The sequence below is a fragment of the Palaemon carinicauda genome, chromosome 19 (assembly GCF_036898095.1).
Source record: "Palaemon carinicauda isolate YSFRI2023 chromosome 19, ASM3689809v2, whole genome shotgun sequence".
Classification (NCBI taxonomy): Eukaryota; Metazoa; Arthropoda; class Malacostraca; order Decapoda; family Palaemonidae; genus Palaemon; species Palaemon carinicauda.
In genome coordinates, this window is record NC_090743.1 from 15716322 (window position 1) to 15736896 (window position 20575).

The window sequence follows — 20575 nt, forward strand, 5'->3', positions numbered from 1 at the left end:
AACACCAAACGCTTTCTCAAAGACAAAGTAAGTTCCAGACGACTCCAAGAGAAGATTCTGGGGTCCCTTCAGTTTGCCTCAGTGACGGATCTTCTTCTGAAGGCAAAATTGAAAGATATCAATCGTGTCTGGCGTTCGAGGGCGAACCGGAAGCTCCGGGACAGGAAAGTCCGCCTTCCTCCCATTCTACGGGAAAGACTTCTTCCTTGGACAAGAGCAAACAGTCTGTCAAAGTCAGTTCCCCTTCGATTTCCGCCTACAAAATTAATCATTCACACAGACGCATCCTTATCAGGTTGGGGCGGCTATTCTCAGCTCAAGAAAGTTCATGGTCTTTGGACTCCCTTGTTCCGCCATTTTCACATCAATGTGCTAGAGGCCATGGCAGTTCTTCTAACCCTGAAACGTCTCGCTCTTCCCAAGAAACAACACCTTCGTCTGGTCCTTGACAGCGAAGTGGTGGTCCGCTGCCTCAACAGAGGCGGGTCAAAATCAGGGCCTCTGAACCATGTTCTAGTAGCCATATTCTCCCTAGCAGCCTCGAACCGTTGGCATCTTTCAGCTGTCCACCTGGCGGGAGTCCGGAATGTAGTGGCAGACGCCCTGTCCCGGACCTCCCCTCTAGAATCGGAATGGTCACTCGATCTAAAGTCATTTCGGTGGATTCTCTCTCAGGTTCCCGGTCTCCAAGTGGACCTCTTCGCCACGGAATCCAACCACACATTGAGAGTATATGTGGCTCCCAATCTAGACCCTCAGGCTTACGCCACAGACGCCATGTCACAGAATTGGGACAACTGGGAAAAGATTTATCTCTTTCCCCCGGTGAATCTTTTGCTGAAAGTTCTAGACAAACTGAGATCCTTCAAGGGACAAGTAGCCTTGGTCGCACCCAACTGGCCCAAGAGCAACTGGTATCCTCTCCTGCGGGAGTTGAGACTATACCCTCACCCGATACCCAATCCGGTTCTGTCTCAGATAGTACAAACACGCGTTGTGTACGCTTTCTCAAACATTCAGAGCGCCCTAACTTTATGGACTTTATGAAGTTTGCGGCTATGCATGGTGCCAATATTGATCCTCAAAACACCTTGTTCCTAGAATCGGATAAACGGGATTCCACCATCCGCCAGTATGACTCTGCAGTTAAAAAGTTGGCAAAATTTTTAATACACTCAGACGTGAACTGTATGAACTTGAACCTTACAGTCACTTTCTTTAGATCTTTATTAGAATCAGGCCTGGCAGCCAATACTATCACCACTATTAAATCGGCTCTGAAAAAGATCTTCCTAGTGGGTTTTAACATAGACTTAACCGACTCTTTGTTAGCTCCAATTCCGAAAGCTTGTGCCAGACTGAAACCGGTTACTCGTCCTACCCCGGTGACCTGGTTCCTTAATGACGTACTCAAATTGGCTTCTGATACCATTAACAGTTCTTGTGATTACATGCCCCTTCTCAGGAAAACACTTTTCCTAGTGAGCTTGGCTTCCGGGGCAAGAATTTCTGAATTGGCAGCCTTGTCGAGAGACCCGGGTCATATTGACTTTCTGCCTTCAGGAGAGGTCCTTCTTTCTCCTAACAAATTCTTTTTGGCTAAGAATGAAGACCCTCAAAACAGATGGACCTCCTGGAAAATTGTTCCCCTCACGCAAGTTTCGTTGCTGTGCCCTGTCACTACTCTTAGGTCTTATTTATCCCGGACCTCCTCTAACTCCTCGGGGCCTCTATTCGTTAGAGAACAAGGCGGTACCATTACTATTAAAGGGATCAGGCAACAAATTTTGTATTTTATTAAACAAGCTAACCCTGACTCTTTTCCTCTTGCACATGATATCAGGGCGGTTGCCACCTCGGTGAACTTCTTTCACCACATGAATTTTACAGACCTTTCCAGGTATACAGGGTGGAAATCACCGTCAGTGTTCAAGAAACACTACCTTAAACATTTGGAAGCCCTAAAATTTTCTACAGTAGCCGCAGGGAGCGTAGTTACTCCCGAGTAACTCACAGGTTAATGCCTTGACTCTTTATCTCTCCCTCTTACCTGCCTCATTTATACCCTATTGTATTCGTTGGTCTCGTACCTGAATACTGTTATTATATTTTTAAATTTTATGCTCCTGAGTATCTGTATATATTATCACTCACGGCATTATTATACCTACCTTATTGGATTTATGTTCATATTTAAGATACCATTATAATTGTTTTTTGGTACTCATCTCTGATTAAAGCATCCTGTATTTCTCTTACGCTTATGTTTTTTCCTTTATTTTGCAAGTTTGGTGATATTTTTCTCTTGTATAGATTCACTGGGCGGCACAGGTTCGAGCCCAGAAAAGGGATTTTGACGTAGGAAAAATCTATTTCTGGGCGAAGGACCTGTGACGCCCAGTGAACCCTCCCAGCTCCTCTCCCTTGGAGTCCCCAAACTTTGGGTGCTAAGGAGTTGGGTTCTGAGCGGATGCATTGTTAGTAGTACCGAGTGAGGTTGAACGGCTCTCCTCTATTGGGGTTCTCTGTCATGGATTAATCTAAATAGTGCGGGACCTCTGGAATATACGCCCAATTTTATACCGACACCAATAGGTGAGCGAGCTAGTTAACCTAGCACTCCTTTACATTTTTTCTCTAGTATATTTAGCAGTAAATTACCTAAGAATAAGTGCTAAATGGAGCTTATTCACTGGGCGTCACAGGTCCTTCGCCCAGAAATAGATTTTTCCTACGTCAAAATCCCTTGTATACACCCCTGGGTTGCCCTCTGGGAAATATGCATCAGGAGCAAGGAGCCCTCAGATCTGCATTGGCAAACTTTAAAGGTTTTGATGGGATGTATGTTACACTCAAATCTTCACAGCATCCCTTTGGAAGTTTTTCAACTGTTTCTGCAGATTGGTGATGACGAGCTTGACTAAAGAGGCCTTTCAGGTAGGCTTTCCATGACTTTGTTGAGGGAAATTGTAACTAAGGCCACATCTTGCCTCAGTTCGCACAGTACCGGTGACCCATTAAATCCTGGTGACTCCAGTGGTGGAAGGCGTGGTGGTGCCCCAGTTCCAGTTAATTCAGTGGTTCCCCCCATCCCAAAATGACTGTGAAGCCTTGAATAGTGGTTCCCATGCTGGCAGAAATTGTTCTGGCACCAGGTTTTAAGCCTGAGGTTGGGCGTAAGTCGGTTGACAAGACCAAAGTATGTGCTTCCCCAGTGGCCAGGATTATCGCATTCCCTGTTCTAGCCTGTGTATCCCACCCCTTCCCTTGTGTCCGTCATGCCAACACTTGTGCCTTGGGCTTAGTGCCTGTATCATCTGCTCCCTCTGTGTCTGTGGTTGTGATCTGGCTCTGCTTTTTGTTGGGTTTCGGTGGCTTGTGGGTGTGCCTTCCCTCTCCCCCGTGACAATGTGTCCCAGTTTTGTGGAGTCTTTTGGAGTAACCCGTGTGGTTCATTGGGGGAAAGGAATGTGATAGCAGACAGTCTGAGCTAACTCAAGATGATAGTTGATTCAGAATGGTCTTTTATTCCTCGTGACGAGGGATCTCTTGACTTTGTGGGGTACCCCGATAATCGATATGTTTGCCACACACCTGAACCACAAACTAGCAGTGTATTGACCTCCAGTCCCCGACCCAACCGTAGTAATATAAGATGCATTCCAGCATCCATGGGACAGGATGGATGTCTATGCCTTTCCCCTGTTCTGCCTGGTTCATCAGGTCTTGAACAAGTTTAGACTTTAAAGATTTAAGAGCATCTCTAGTAACGCTAAAGTGGTGTCATGGAGTGGTATCTGGTTCTTTTAGATCTGCTCATTGAAGTATTTAGAGAGCTCACAGCTTGACCAAACCTTCTAAACGTCACATGAGGAAGTTCCACAAAACAGTTCATTGCCTGTCTCTTCATTGCTGGAGGTTATCCAGCATCTCTTTAAAAAAAATGGCTTTTCAAGACCAACTGCTTAACAGCTTTCGGGATACCTCCACATGTCTTCCACAGCAGCCTACCAGGCGAAGTGGTCCCTCTTCTGTAATTGTTATTGTAGATGGGACATTGCTCCAGGCAAGGCCACTATTCCCTTGATTGCAGACTTTTAACTTTTTCTATGGGAGGAGAAGCTTTTCTCAATCATGGTGGTGAAAGAATATTGTTGAGCCTTGAGCCAGATACTTGGACAGAAGGGAATGGACCTCTCCTCCTCATGGGAATTCTCTGCTTTGATCAGAAATTTTGAGGAATTTTTGTCCACCTTGGGCAATCAGACCCCCTACCATACTTGTGATCAGGGTTATAAGGTCACTAAAGATGGCATCTTATGAACCCCTTCATAGCCCATAAGGCTATGGACAGAGAACTTCAAAGACAGTATTCCTCCTCGCCCTGGCCTCGTCAAAGTTGGTGACCGAGCTTCATGGTCTATCATCTCTTGTGTCACACTCCAAGGGATGGAGATTTGCCCTTCTCATTCGTATCTGAATTTATAGCTAATGCCCAAAATCCATCCATTTATGACAATCAGTTTGACTCGTTTTCCATCTCATCAATCAAGGAGGTATCTGATGACTTGGACAGTTTGTTACTATGTGCTGTGAGGGCAGTCCATTTTTACTGAAAGAGGACTATGCCCTGCTGTCCAGGTATTCCCAATTTGTTTTTGAGTACCGGACAAAAGAAGAAAGTTACTAAGAACGCGACATCTTTCTGGTTACGTGAGATAATTATGAGAGCTTATAAATCTTTAGGAAAAGCATCTGCTGGGGCCCCTCTCAAAGCACATGATAGCTGTGGAGTTGCCACAACCCTAGTGTTTCACAAGAATCACTCGGTAACACAAGTTTTTAAATATTTAACTTAGCCGGTGAATATATAATAGCTGCAACTCTGTTGCTCGACAGACACATACAGTAAAAACTCGCCAGCGATCGCTATACAGGTTGCGGGTGTGCCCACCAGCGCCAACTGTCGGCCAGATACCACTCTCGATGTAAACAAAGACTCAATTTCTTCTCTGTCGACGTGTCGACAAGACGTACTTTACTCGCTGTTGAACCTGGAGTTTTTCCCATCATATTTGGTGAAGTACTTTAATTTGGTTTGAGCTTTCGCAGTACAGGTGTTTTTCTTCAAATAAATCCTTGAACTCTTTTTTGGATCGGATTAATTGTTGATGACTTAGATCGTTTTTTGGAATTTTCCCTTGACTAATTCAAAATGGCTGACCCTTCACAAGTTCCCAAGTTCAGGAAATGTAATGCTAGGGACTGTCATAGGCGTCTTCCAAAGGCTTCTCTCGACCCTCACACTGTTTGTTCCAATTGTCGGGGTAAAACCTGTCAATTGGAAGATCGGTGTGAGGAATGCGTGGGCCTTTCGGAATTCGATTTTATCGAATTTGAGAAATATACACGCAGACTAGAGAGAGATAGGGTAAGGAGAAGTTCTTCTAGGTCGGTAGATTTTTCCTCTCCACATGCCCCTGAACCTAATCCTTCCCCTGTAGTGGTTGTTCCTAACCCCCCTCCTAGCACTCAGGAACCGTCGATGGCAGACATGATGCGTGCTAATCATGCCTTGGGGGAGAGAGTTGAGTCTTTAGCAAGTGACCGAAATCAACTCATGGCGGACGTTAAGGAACTCAAGTGTCAAAGTGCCACGAAGGATAGTGTCAAAGTGCCTAGTGTTACGCAAAGTGTTGTGAACAGTGTTGCGCTCGAGGGTTCGTCTGTTCGTGCCTGTCGTCCTCCTAGTCCGGGACCTCTTGCAAGCTCCCAAGCCCAGGGGAGAAGCAATGTCGTACGACTCATGGGTTCGAGAGGCCTTGATCAGCGAACAGACGTTCCCTCTTTGGTATCAGGCGTATCTCTCAAAGATCGCCCCTACCAACGTAAGACGAGAGAGCCCATTTTTACCTCGTCGTCCGAAGTTGTTTCTCGTAAGAAACATTGGACCAAGGTCTCCAGACCTTTAAAACGTAAGTCGGTCCCTTCAGGACAAGTCCAACGTCCCGGTTGTAGCCACTGGGACAGTTCGGACCCGTTGCCGTCATCTGATGACTGCTCGCCGCCTAAGAGAGGCAAAGTTGTGCCATCTCAGTCGCTCACCCCGTCTGTTACCGCACCTGCTTCCGTAGACCCTAAATGGGTGGTACTGCAGGACATGCAGTCCAAGCTTGCGTCCTTGATGGAGGACTACAATGCGGAGAAGGTTGCCGCTGAACCTACTGGCCAACAACCATCCAAGCGGTCTGTTGTGCGTCCTGTTGACGTTGAGGTAGCTTTCTCGCGTCAACCATTTGGGATAGTACCTCCACCGATGCGACCCAGTGTGGCTTTCCAGCCGCACGTTGACGTTAGGCAACGCACGGATGTGGTTGGTGACGTTCAGGACGTTCATCAACCATCAGAGGTGACTTGTTTTGACGCGGTGCGTCAACCTCCGCAACCCGGTATGGTGTTGACTGCACAACCCAGACGGTCTAAACAGTCTCGGGTGGACGCTGTGCGTCCTCGCGCACCTGTGGTTGTTGACAGTTCCCAGACTGTTCAGCAGTTCCATGACGCTGCGTCCGGCTCCGTCACGTATGCACCAGTGCGACCGGACTCGGCGAGTCAAACGTTGCCCACACCTTTGCCGTTTTCTCATCAGTTATCGGATGAGGAACTGTCAGATGAGGACGTTGCTGAACCACATCCTGAGGATCAACCTTCAGAACTTGATGAGCCTAAAGCAGTTCAACCATCCTTGGACTTTAGAAAAGTCATGGCTGTGTTTAAGGAGTTGTTCCCTGACCACTTTATTTCTGTGGCTCCTCGTTCGCCGCCATCAGAGTTTGTCTTAGGCGTTCCTACTACCATGCCTGCCTTTACTAAACTCGTTCTCTCTCGCTTATCCAAGAGAGCTTTACGGCTGTTAGGCGATTGGTTAGAGACCAAGAGGAGTTTAGGGAAGACAGCATTTGCCTTCCCCCCATCTAAACTCTCGTCTAGATCGAGCGTCTGGTATGCCACGGGAGAAGTTCTCGGCTTGGGAGTTCCTGCCTCTGCCCAGGGCGACTTCTCAAGTCTTGTAGACTCTCCCCGCCGCCTTGCCATGAGACGCTCGAAGATTTGTTGGTCACCCTCGGACCTGGACCACCTTCTTAAAGGTATATTTAGGGGGTCCGAAGTCTTTAACTTCCTAGACTGGTGTTTAGGAGCCCTGAGTAGGAAAATCTCTTCTGCTGATGAGGATGTTTCCTTACTCATTATGTCCTGCATGGACAAGGCCATCCGTGATGGATCCAACGAACTTGCCGCTTCATTCACGTCCGGAGTCCTGAAGAAACGAGAGTCTCTATGTTCTTTCCTGTCTGCTGGAGTGACGCCATGCCAAAGATCTGAGCTTCTCTTTGCGCCCTTGTCCAAGTGCCTGTTTCCTGAAGTCTTGGTTAAGGAAATTGCCGTGTCTTTAGTGCAGAAGGACACCCACGATCTAGTTGCGTCCTCGGCTCGCAAAGCTCCCCCTTTGCCTACATTGTCTGCTAGACCTAGGATAGACACTCCAGCGTCTCGGTTTATCCCGCCCTTTCGTGGCAGAGCCTCCAGCAGGGGAGGTGCTTGTGCCGAAGGGAAGAGAGGAAAGAGAAAAGGATCCAAGTCCTCTAAGGGCAGAGTCTGACTGCCCGCAACTTCAGACAGCAGTAGGTGCCAGACTCAAGAACTTCTGGCAAGCCTGGGAGAAGAGAGGCGCAGATCAACAATCTGTGAGGTTGCTCAGAGAGGGGTACAAAATCCCTTTTGTACGCAACCCCCTCTAGCGACGTCCCCCATCGATCTCTCTCCCAGGTACAGAGAGGAAGAAAAGAGACAAGCCCTGAAACTGGAAGTGTCTCTTTTGCTAGAGAAGGGAGCGGTGGTCAAAGTCTCGGACCTTCAATCACCGGGGTTTTACAACCGTCTCTTCCTAGTATCAAAGAAGACAGGAGGTTGGAGACCGGTGCTAGACGTCAGTGCTCTGAATGTCTTTGTCACAAAGACGAAGTTTACCATGGAGACCACAAAGTCAGTCCTAGCAGCGGTCAGAAAGGAAGACTGGATGGTCTCTTTAGATCTAAGGGACGCCTACTTCCACATCCCCATTCACTCAGACTCCCAACCCTTTCTGAGATTCGTCTTCGAAGATGTGGTGTACCAGTTTCGGGCCCTGTGCTTTGGCCTAAGCACAGCTCCTCTCGTGTTTACGAGGCTTATGAGGAATGTGGCGAAATTCCTCCACTTATCGGACATCCGAGCCTCCCTTTATTTGGACGACTGGCTTCTCAGAGCCTCTTCCAGTCGTCGCTGTCTGAAGGATCTCAATTGGACTCTAGATCTGACCAAGGAATTGGGACTCCTAGTCAATTTGGAAAAGTCGCAGCTGGTCCCATCCCAAACTATTCTGTATTTAGGGATGGAGATTCACAGTCAAGCTTTTCGGGCTTTTCCGTCGGCCCCCAGAATAGATCAAGCCCTGCTCTCCATCCAGAAGATGCTGAAGAAAGAACGCTGCTCAGTCAGGCTGTGGATGAGTCTGGTAGGGACGCTGTCATCCCTGGAGCAATTTGTCTCACTAGGAAGGCTACACCTCCGTCCTCTTCAATTCCATCTGGCTTTTCACTGGAAAAAGGACAAGACGCTAGAGGCGGTCTCGATCCCAATTTCCGAAAAGATAAAGTCTTGTCTGACTTGGTGGAAGGACAATATCAGCCTACGAGAGGGTCTTCCCCTGGCAGTTCAGATACCCAACCACGTTCTCTTCTCGGACGCATCGGACTTGGGCTGGGGCGTCGCGCCCCAGCCCAAGTCCGATGCTGGACGGTCGGGAATGCTCAGGTCTGTGGAACTCGAGTCAGAGGAGCATGCATATCAATAGCAAGGAGCTTTTGGCGGTTCATCTGGCCTTGATAAGCTTCGAGTATCTCCTTCGAGGCAAAGTGGTGGAAGTAAACTCGGACAACACCACGGCCTTGGCGTACATTTCCAAACGGAGGTACCCACTCACTGACGTTGTACGAGATCGCAAGGGACCTGCTCATCTGGTCAAAAGATCGAGGCATCTCCCTAGTAACGAGGTTCATCCAGGGCGACTTGAACGTCCTAGCAGATTGTCTCAGTCGGAAAGGTCAAGTAATTCCAACCGAATGGACCCTCCACAAGGATGTGTGCAAGAGACTTTGGGCGACTTGGGGTCAACCCACCATAGATCTCTTTGCAACCTCGCTGACCAAGAGGCTTCCAATCTACTGCTCTCCAGTCCCGGACCCAGCAGCAATACATATAGATGCCTTCTTCCTAGATTGGTCACATCTGGATCTTTACGCATTCCCACCATTCAAGATTGTCAACAAGGTGCTGCAGAAATTCGCCTCTCACGAAGGGACAAGGTTGACGTTAGTTGCTCCCCTCTGGCCCGCGAGAGAATGGTTCACCGAGGTACTTCGATGGTTAGTAGACGTTCCCAGAAGTCTTCCTCTAAGAGTAGACCTTCTACGTCAGCCACACGTAAAGAAGGTACACCAAAGCCTCCACGCTCTTCGTCTGACTGCCTTCAGACTATCGAAAGACTCTCGAGAGCTAGAGGCTTTTTGAAGGAGGCAGCCAGTGCGATTGCTAGAGCAAGGAGAGCGTCTACCATTAGAGTCTACCAATCGAAGTGGGAAGTCTTCCGAGACTGGTGCAAGTCAGTTTCCGTATCCTCGACCAGTACCTCTGTAGCCCAAATAGCTGATTTTCTCTTATACCTGAGAAAAGGATGATCCCTTTCAGCTCCCACTATCAAGGGCTACAGAAGCATGTTGGCCTCGGTCTTCCGGCATAGAGGCTTAGATCTTTCCAACAATAAAGATCTGCAAGACCTCCTTAAGTCTTTCGAGACCACTAAGGAGCGTCGTTTGGCTACTCCTGGGTGGAATTTAGACGTGGTCCTAAGATTCCTCATGTCAGACAGGTTTGAGCCTTTACAGTCAGCCTCCCTGAAAGATCTCACTCTTAAGACTTTTCCTGGTATGCTTAGCCTCGGCCAAAAGAGTCAGTGAGCTTCATGCCTTCAGCAAGAACATCGGATTTTCGTCAGAAAAAGCTACTTGTTCTCTGCAACTTGGTTTTCTAGCCAAAAATGAGCTACCTTCTCGTCCTTAGCCTAAATCTTTCGATATTCCCAGCTTATCGGAGATCGTAGGCAATGAACTAGAAAGAGTCTTATGCCCTGTTAGAGCTCTTAAGTTCTATTTAAAGCGTACTAAACCTTTACGAGGCCAATCTGAAGCGTTATGGTGTTCGGTTAAGAAACCATCCTTGCCTATGTCAAAGAATGCTTTGTCATATTTTATCAGATTGTTAATACGAGAAGCTCATTCACACTTGAGTGAGGAAGACCGATCTTTGCTTAAGGTTAAGACGCACGAGGTTAGAGCTGTAGCAACTTCCGTGGCCTTTAAGCAAAATAGATCTCTGCAAAGTATCATGGACGCAACCTATTGGAGAAGCAAGTCAGTGTTCGCGTCATTTTACTTGAAAGATGTCCAGTCTCTTTACGAGAACTGCTACACACTGGGACAATTCGTAGCAGCAACTGCAGTAGTGGGTGAGGGCTCAACCACTACAATTCCCTAATTCCATATCCTTTTAATCTTTCTCTTGAAATGTTTTAATGTTGTTTTTATGGGTTGTCCGGAAGGCTAAGAAGCCTTTCGCATCCTGGTTGATTTGGCGGGTGGTCAAAGTCATTTCTTGAGAGCGCCCAGATTAGGGGTTTGATGAGGTCCTGTTGTATGGGTTGCAGCCCTTGATACTTCAGCTCCTGGGGGTCTGTCAGCATCTTAAGAGGATCGCTGGGCTCCGTAAGGAAGACGTACTTACAAGGCAGAGTAATCGTCTAAGTCGACTTCCTTACCAGGTACCTATTTATTTTGGTTTTGTTATATTGATAACTGTCAAAATGAAATAAAAAACTCTTAGCTTATACGATGTAAACATATTGAACTGGTCTCTACCCACCTCCTTGGGTGTGAATCAGCTATTATATATTCACCGGCTAAGTTAAATATTTAAAAATGATATTTTAATTATAAAATAAATTTTTGAATATACTTACCCGGTGAATATATAAATTAAACGACCCTCCCTTCCTCCCCAATAGAGACGCAGTGGGATGAGAAGAAATTGAGTCTTTGTTTACATCGAGAGTGGTATCTGGCCGACAGTTGGCGCTGGTGGGCACACCCGCAACCTGTATAGCGATCGCTGGCGAGTTTTTACTGTATGTGTCTGTCGAGCAACAGAGTTGCAGCTATTATATATTCACCGGGAAAGTATATTCAAAAATTTATTTTATAATTAAAATATCATACTTAAAGCAGGTGGCTGGAAGAGACAGACTACCTTCACTACTCACTACCTAAAGGTCCTTAGATACCTTTTCTTTAAGTCCTGTTGTGGCTGCCCAACAGTTGGTATAAGACTTATGCCCCTTCAGGACAACTAGCTGTGTGTCACAGCATCAGTTATTATTATGTTTTTTGTGTTGGTATTATCATTATATCATTATTATTATTATTATTATTATTATTATTATTATTATTATTATTATTATTGTTATTATTATTATTATTATTATTATTACTACTAGCTAAGCTTCAACCCTAGTTAGAAAAGCAGGATGCCATAATCCCAAGGGCTCCAACAGGGAAAAAACCCTGTAAGGAAAGGAAGTAACTGAATAAATAAACTACAAGAGAAATAATATATTTGATAGATCTTTCATATTTAAACTATTAAAACTTAAAAAAAAGAAATAAGATAAAATAGTGTGCCTGAGTGTATTCTCAAGCTAGAGAACTCTACCCCAGGACAATGGAAGACCATGGTACAGAGGCTATGACACTATTAAAGACTAGAGAAGATTAGTTTGATTTTGGAGTGTCCTAGAAGAGCTGCTTACCTTAGCTAAAGAGTCTCTTCTACCTTTACCTGGGTGAAAGTAGCAATTGAACAATTACAGTGCAGTAGTAATCCCTAGAACAAAGAAGAATTGTTTGGTAATCTCAGTGTTGTCAGGTGTATGAGAACAGAAGAGAATGTGGAAAGAATATGTAAGACTTTTTTTTATGTTTTCAAGAGATTTGAAAGTGGTGGGGTTGCCCGAGTGGAGACATGTTTACTACATCACTGACAAAAAAAGATAGAGAGGTTTTGTTACCCTGTGCCAGATCCCTTAGCTTGGAAAGGAGATGCCCTGTTACAAAACCAGTCAAATCTGGATCTTTATACATTTCCTCCGTTTGCCCTGATTTTGCAGGTGCTAAATAAGTTTAAGAGCTCTGTGAAAAGCAGGATGACACTGATATTCCCTTTCTGGCCTCAGAAGGAATGGTTCACAAATGTGTGGGCCCTATTTTCGGACCATCCTAGAAGGTTGCTGACTTGCTGTACAGAATTGATTTATTCAAACAACCAATATCAAAGGTGCTACATCCAAACCCATGCTTGCTGTATCTGACAGCATGGAGACTGTACACCATATTCCCAGAAACAGGGTTTTCAAATCCTCTTGACTATCTATTATAAGTTCTAAAAGACAGTCTACCTATAAATTATATCAAAGACAATGTAGGATTTATTTTCATTTGTGCAAAGTTAGAAGTCTGTCCATGACTAGAACTGACCTGGATAATCTTGTTAGAATTTTTTGTTTTCTTTTTTACGAGAAAATTTCTGTTACAGCCATTCAGGGATGTAGATCCAAGCTCAATTGTGTACTGAATTATTGGGGATTAGGTCTATACGTTTCAGGTATTATACCAAATGTTTTCAGATCCTTCAGTATTTATATACATCTGAAGTAAGGGCAATTTTCTGGAATTTGGCTGTGGTTTTACAGTTATATAAAAGGGGCGAGATTTGAACCAATGGAAAATCTATTTCTTAAGGATATCACGACTAAAACAATTTTTCTGTTGGCTCTAGCGTTGGCTAAACGCATAAGTGAATCACAAGAGTTGGTAGTCAAGATAGGCTTCGGAGAACACAAAATAATCTTATCTCTTACTTTTCGTCAGACCCCAGAAGGATTTTAAGGCTAAGCTTAATTCTGTCTGTTTTCTTTTTAACATTCTTTAAACTAAAATTGGATGATGACAGTTAGAGAGTTGTTTTCTTTGTCCAGTAAAAGCAGTACAGTTGTATCTGAACAAAACAAAATGTAATAGAGGTGGCGTTCTTAATTTGTTCTCTGGGCTGAGGATCTCTTAATCGCCTGCTAACCAAAAATGGTATGTCATTCCGTGTTAAATGTTTGGTTGTTGAGGCACATAAGGAATTAGATCAAAGAGTCATGGAATGCTTGAAAGTGAAGGTACATGATAATAGGAGTGCAGCTACTTTCCTTAATTTTTGTAGCGTAGTAATCTTTCTTTGGAAGAAGTTTTAGCAACAGCTCAATGGTGTGCCAAATCATTGTTTATCAAACATTACCTTAAGGAAGCATGCTCTTCTGCTACAGGGGCTATGGTCTAATTAATTTCGAGTTCAGTTAATTTATTACTGTACTTGCTTATTTACGAATACTGTACCTTTATGGGGTTGTATTTAATATTTGATTTTGAATCATTCACAATTATCAAGTGGATCAAAAGTAACATTTATAGGCAATCTACAGTATTGTAGAGTATTCTTGATTAAGTTAGTTAACAATCTGGAGACCTGCATTTCAAACCGTAGTTTGAACAGTTTATGAAAGTATTCTGAACAAGTAACTTAGACAATGTCAGTAATCCCTAACTTCATTGCATTACTTGTACTTAACATTATCCCTCTCTTTCCTTCAATTGTGCCCTACCTGCTGCAGAGTGTTGGAGTCATCACTATGAACCTCAAGGAAGATTCATAGAAACAAACAGAATTTTAATAAAATTTCCTATTTCTATACTCACCTGATGTTCATATACATGCCCACATTCCTCCTCACTGACTCAGTATTAATAGGAGGGGTAATGTGTACAGTACTTCAAAATTGAAAAGTAGCATAATAGAGGCTTTTGACCCCCTACTGCCAGAAAGTTCCATTCCCTTGTTAAGGGTGTGCATTCATTGAAGATAAAGAAAGTGGAAAAATTTTATGGGTAGTGTCGATTAAAACAGGCTTTTGGAAAAGAAGCAATGTGAAAGTCATGTAAGTACAGTATGTATAGAAATAAGAAATTTTATTAAAATTGTTTTTTCCCACAATGCGTTAAATTTTGTCTTAGAAGAATGTTAATGGACAAATAGGTGGCAAAGAAAGTTAATCTAGAAATACATATCTAAATTACAAATTATGTATATACAGTATAGAACATCTTTCAGGTGCTGCTTTTGGAGCCCGTTATATGAACATAGAAGGAAGGAAAATCTGTTTAGGCCTCTGGGACACAGCAGGGAGTGAAAGATATGAAGCGATGAGCCGCATTTATTATAGAGATGCAAAAGCAGCTGTGATATGCTATGACATTACCAATAAGAAGAGGTAAGTATTCCCCTTTTTGCCATCCAACTTCATAATTTTCAATATTTAACTTAGCCGGTGATTATAATAGCTGCAACTCTGTTACTGGACAGAAAACTCTAAGGTAAAATTCGCCAGCGATCGCTACACAGGTTGCGGGTGTGCCCAACAGCGCCATCTGTCGTCCAGATACCCAGTACTCAATGTAAACAAAGAACTCAATTTTCTCTCTGTCGAGCTATCGACAAGACGTACTTACTCGCTGTTGCTAAACTGGAGTTTTTTCACAACTAATTGGTGAAGTACTTTATTCTAGTTTTGAGCTTTCGCTATGCAGGTGTTTTATCTTCATCTTAAATCTTGAATTCGTTTTGGATAGATTTAATTATGGTGACAAAGAGAGTATGGGCTTTCTTTCACTTTTAAATGGCCGACCCTTCCCTTAGACGGAAGTGTGTTTAGGCTTTTAGTAATTATATCACGTTATAGATTTTCCTCTATATATTTTATATCTCTCCGCCTTTATTAGGCCTCTTCGATTAACTTTCCATTTATTATAAGCATATAAAAATATTTTTAATGTTTTGTTTATATAGACCTTTCCTGAGAGTAGGCGGTCCTAACTTGGAAACCGAAGTTAATCAACGTTGAGCCCTTTATATCGTAATTAGCTTTTAAAGAGCTAAGGATTTAAAACTTTTTAAATATTATATTTTATGAAAGAATTTCTTTGATAGTCTTCGTACTGTTTTCAAAGATGAACTAACGTTTAGTTTATTTATGCTACGCAGTTGTTGATGTTCAGGACGTTCAACATGCGCTCTATCGTTAAGATAGAGAGAGAGTGTATCACGGTTTCACTTTGCAGTAAGAGTAAATCGATTCTGACGTTTTGTTCATTCTTTCTTAGCTTAAATGTTTTAAATTCTATTTTAAAGGAACTTTTTATTTGAAAAACCTTTCAGTTTTTTCCTTTAGTCAAATAACATGTTTTTTTGACTAAATATAATTGGGCTCTTCTCTTAGGTGCGAAATCAAGAGAGAAAGAGAGAGATAGAGACGGAGGGAGAGAGAGGAGAGAAAACCTTCTGTTCAAGCGGGTAACGTTGTTCTCGTGTTACTCTCGTCCCTAGTCGCTGTAAGGGGAGGAAGGATAAAACGTTTTAGTTTTTTATTCTCGTCCCCAGGCTATGTGCGGTGAGAGATTGAAAACGTAGTTATATGAACTAGCGTTTAGTCTCTTTCCCAGCCACTGATTTTTTTTATCTTAAAATATGTTTTCTGTTTTTTGCTGGTATTAATGTTGCATTATACGACTGATTTCGCAATTACTACCTTTTAATGAAGGGTAGAATTGCGTGTTTCAGGTAGAAATCAGTAAAAGTTTCGATTTCAGTGAAATAAGTGCAAAACAGAAAATCGAAGTGATAAAGTGATATGCGCAAAGTGTTACAGTGTTGCGTCCGAGGGTTCGTCTGTTCGTGCCTGTCGTTCACCTAGTCCGGGACCTCTTACATGCTCCCAAGCCCAGGGGAGAAGTAATGTCAAACGACTTATGGGTTCGAGAGGCCTTGACCAACGAACAGACGTTTTCCCTCTATGGTATCGGGTGTATCTTACCAAGATCTCCCCTACCATAAAACGAGAGAGACGTTGTTTCTCCTCGTCATCCGAAGGCTTTTCGCATAAGAAACCTGTCACAAGGTTTCGAAGCCCTTAAGCGAAAGTCAGTCCTTTCAGGACAGGTCCAGTGTCCTGGTTACAACCATTAGGACAGCTCTGACCCTATGCAGTCATCGGATAACTGCTCGCCGCCTAACAAAAGCGTAACACAGACTACGAGAGTCTTTTTTTGTAGGCAAAGTGTTGCGGTCACAGACGTTACCCTCGTCTCTTACCACAACCATTTCCGTTGATCCTTAATGGGTTGTATGGCAAGACATGCAGTATATGCTTGCCTCCCTTATGGAAGACTATTCTGCCGATTAGTCCGTTGAGTCTAGCCGTTTATCTCATCGATATCCTGGCTTTCAGCCAACCTAACGTTCCTTTGTGCTTACTGTTGACGTTGGCGTAGCTTAGTCACGTCAGTCAGGTTGTTTAGAACCACACTGGATGCGGTCTCGTGTGGTTTTTCAGCCGCATTTGGACGTTAGGCCACTTGCTGATGCTCCTGTTGACGTTCAAGACGTTCACTAACAATCGGAGTTGACTTGTTTTGACGCTGTGCGTCAACCTCCGCATTCTAGAGTTGTTTTGACTGCTCAGTCTAGGCAGTCAAAGCAGTCTCGAGTGGACGCTGTGCGTCCTCACGCACCTGTTGTTGTTGACAGTTCAGTTGTTGACAGTTCACAGACTGTCAAGCAGTTACATGACGTTGCGTTCTGGTCTGCTACTAATGCACCAGTGAGTGTGGACTCTGCTTGTAAAGCATTGCCACCACGGTAGGTCTCTCCCTTGCTTGAGACTCAGCTTTTATCGGACAAGGTTCCTGTAGATGAGGAAGTTGCTGTTCCCCCTCCTACTGATATTCCCTTGAGGACTCTGTCAGATGGAGAGGAGCCTAAAGCTGCTTAGCCTCCTATGGACTTTAATTAAATCATGATGTTTTTTTTTAAGGATCTTTGTCCGGATCTTTTTGTAACTGCTGCTCCTCGTTCGCCTAAACGTCAGAGCTTACACTAGGCCTAGCTACTTCGAAGCCGTTGTTTTTAAGCTAGTGCTCTCTCGCTCTCCTAGAGAGCTTTACGTTGGCTAGGCGACTGGTTTTTCACCAGGAGGAGTTTGGGGGATACAGCCTTTGCTTTCCCTTCTTTTAAACTGGTTTATAGAGCGAGAGTCTGATATGACACGAGAGAAGTTCTCGGCTTGGGAGTTCATGCCTCTGCCCAGATAGACTTCTCAATTCTCGTAGACTCTCCCTGGCGCCTGGCCAGGAGACGCTCCAAGTTGTTTGCAGGTCAACTTCACAGCTGTTTTCGAGCCTTTGAAGTTTTGCTGTACAATTATGTCACGCATAACAAGGCTTTCAGGGATGGTAAACGGTACCGCCTCAGTCGCTAACCCCGTCTGTTGCCACACCTGCTCCTGTAGACCCTAAATGGGCTTTGCTGCAAGACATGCAGTCCAAGCTTGCGTCCTTGATAGAGGACTTTAATGCGGAGAAGGTTGCTACCGAACCTTCTGGCCAACAACCTTCCAACCGGTCGGTTGTGCGCCCTATTGAAGCTGAGGTAACCTACTCGCGTCTGCCAGTTGAGGTGGTTCCTCCACCGATGCGACCCAGTGTGGGTTGCCAGCCGCACGTTGACGTTAAGCGACGCTCGGAGGTGGTTGTTGACGTTCAGGACGTTCAACAACCAGCAGAGGTGACTTGTTTTGACGCAGTGCGTCAACCTCAGCAACCCGGTAGGGTGTTGACTGCACAACCCAGACGGTCTAGACAGTCTCGGGTTGACGCTGTGCTTCCTCGCGCACCCATGGTTGTTGACAGTTCACAGACTGTGCAGCAATTCCATGATATTGCGTCCGGCTCCGTCACGCATCCACCAGTGCGACCGGACTCAGCGAGCCAGACGTTGCCCACTCCGTTGCCGTTTCCTCATCAGTTTTCGGATGAGGAACTATCTGATGAGGACGTTGCTGAACAACAAGACGATCAGCCCCCAGAATAGATCAAGCCCTGCTATCCATCCAGAAGATGCTGAAGAAGGAACGCTGCTCAGTCAGGCTGTGGATGAGTCTGGTAGGGACGCTGTCATCCGTGGAACAATTTGTGTCACTAGGAAGATTACACCTCCGTCCTCTTCAATACCATCTGGCTTTTCACTGGAAAAAGGACAAGACGCTAGAAGCGGTCTCGATCCCGGTTTCCGAAAAGATAAAGTCTTGTCTGACTTGGTGGAAGGACAATATCAACCTAAGAGAGGGTCTTCCCCTGGCTGTTCAGACTCCCAATCACGTTCTCTTCTCGGACGCATCGGACGTGGGCTGGGGCGCGACACTAGACGGTCGGGAATGCTCAGGACTGTGGAACTCGAGTCAGAGGAGCATGCATATCAACTGCAAGGAGCTGTTGGCAGTACATCTGGCCTTGAAAAGCTTCAAGTCTCTCCTTCGAGACAAAGTGGTGGAAGTTAACTCGGACATCACCACGGCCTTGGCGTACATCTCCAAACAAGGAGGTACCCACTCACTGACGTTGTACGAGATCACAAGGGACCTGCTCATCTGGTCAAAAGGTCAAGACATCTCCCTAATAACGAGGTTCATCCAAGGCGACTTGAACGTCATAGCAGATTGTCTCAGTCGGAAAGGGCAAGTAATTCCAACCGAATGGACCCTCCACAAGGATGTGTGCAAGAGACTTTGGGCCACTTGGGGTAAAACCATCCATAGATCTCTTTGCAACCTCGCTGACCAAGAGGCTTCCAATCTTTTGCTCTCCAGTCCCGGACCCAGCAGCAATACATATAGATGCTTTCCTCCTAGATTGGTCACATCTGGATCTCTACGCATTCCCATCGTTCAAGATTGTCAACAAGGTACTGCAGAAGTTCGCCTCTCACGAAGGGACAAGGTTGTCGTTAGTTGCTTCCCTCTGGCCCGCGAGAGAATGGTTCACCGAGATACTTCGATGGTTAGTAGATGTTCCCAGTAGTCTTCCCCTAAAGGTAGACCTTCTACGTCAGCCACACGTAAAGAAGGTACTCCAAAGCCTCCACGCTCTTCGTCTGACTGCCTTCAGTCTATCGAAAGACTCTCGAGAGCTAGAGGCTTTTCGAAGGAAGCAGCCAGTGCGATTGCTAGAGCAAGGAGAGCTTCTTCCATTAGAGTCTACCAATCGAAGTGGGAAGTCTTCCGAGACTGGTGCAAGTCAGTTTCTGTATCCTCGACCAGTACCTCTGTAGCTCAAATAGCTGTTTTTCTCTTATACCTGAGAAAAGGACGATCCCTTTCAGCTCCCACTATCAAGGGCTACAGAAGCATGTTGGCATCGGTCTTCCGGCATAGAGGCTTAGATCTTTCCAAACATAAAGATCTGCAAGACCTCCTTAAGTCTTTTGAGACCACCAAGGAGCGTCGTTTGGCTACCCCTGGATGGAATTTAGACGTGGTACTAAGATTCTTCATATCAGACAGGTTGGAGCCGTTACAATCAGCCTCCCTGAAAGATCTCACTCTTAAGACTCTTTTCCTGGTATGCTTAGCCTCGGCTAAAAGAGTCAGTGAGATTCATGCCTTCAGCAAGAACATAGGATTTTCGTCAGAAAAAGCCACTTGTTCGCTACAACTTGGTTTTCTAGCTAAAAATGAGCTGCCTTCTCGGCCTTGGCCTAAATCTTTTGATATCCCCAGCTTATCGGAGATCGTAGGCAATGAACTAGAAAGAGTCTTATGCCCTGTTAGAGCTCTTAAGTTCTATTTAAAGCGTACTAAACCTTTACAAGGCCAATCTGAAGCTTTATGGTGTTCAGTTAAGAAACCATCCTTGCCTTTGTCAAAGAATGCTTGGTCAGACTTTATCAGATTGTTAATACGAGAAGCTCATTCACATCTGAGTGAGGAAGACCGAACTTTGCTTAAGGTGAAGACGCACGAAGTTAGAGCTGTAACAACTTACGTGGCCTTTAAGCAAAATATATCTCTGCAAAGTATAATGGACGCAACCTATTGGAGAAGCAAGTCAGTGTTCGCGTCATTTTACTTGAAAGATGTCCAGTCTCTTTACAAGAACTGCTACACACTGGGACCATTCGTAGCAGCGAGTGCAGTAGTGGGTGAGGGCTCAACCACTACAATTCCCTAATTCCATACCCTTTTAATCTTTCTCTTGAAATGTTTTTATTGTTGTTTTTTGGGTTGTCCGGAAGGCTAAGAAGCCTTTCGCATCCTGGTTGATTTGGCGGGTGGTCAAAGTCATTTCTTGAGAAGCGCCTAGATTAGGGGTTTTGATGAGGTCCTGTTGTATGGGTTGCAACCCTTGATACTTCAGATCCTAGGGGTCGATCAGCATCCTGAGAGGATCACGTGGCTCCGTAAGGAAGACGTACTTAAAAAGGCAGAGTAATTGTT

General features: G+C 44.9%; 1 protein-coding gene across 3 annotated transcripts in view; it reads left to right on the forward strand.

Annotated features, from left to right (window-relative positions):
- Nucleotides 1-20575, forward strand: part of LOC137658465 (ras-related protein Rab-24-like) — a 52522-nt gene that overhangs the window by 19848 nt on the left and 12099 nt on the right. For all 3 annotated transcript variants that reach the window (XM_068393199.1, XM_068393200.1, XM_068393198.1), the window contains exon 3: nt 14362-14521. In XM_068393199.1, coding sequence (XP_068249300.1) covers nt 14362-14521 — 160 coding nt within the window. The remainder of the gene's footprint in view (nt 1-14361; nt 14522-20575) is intronic.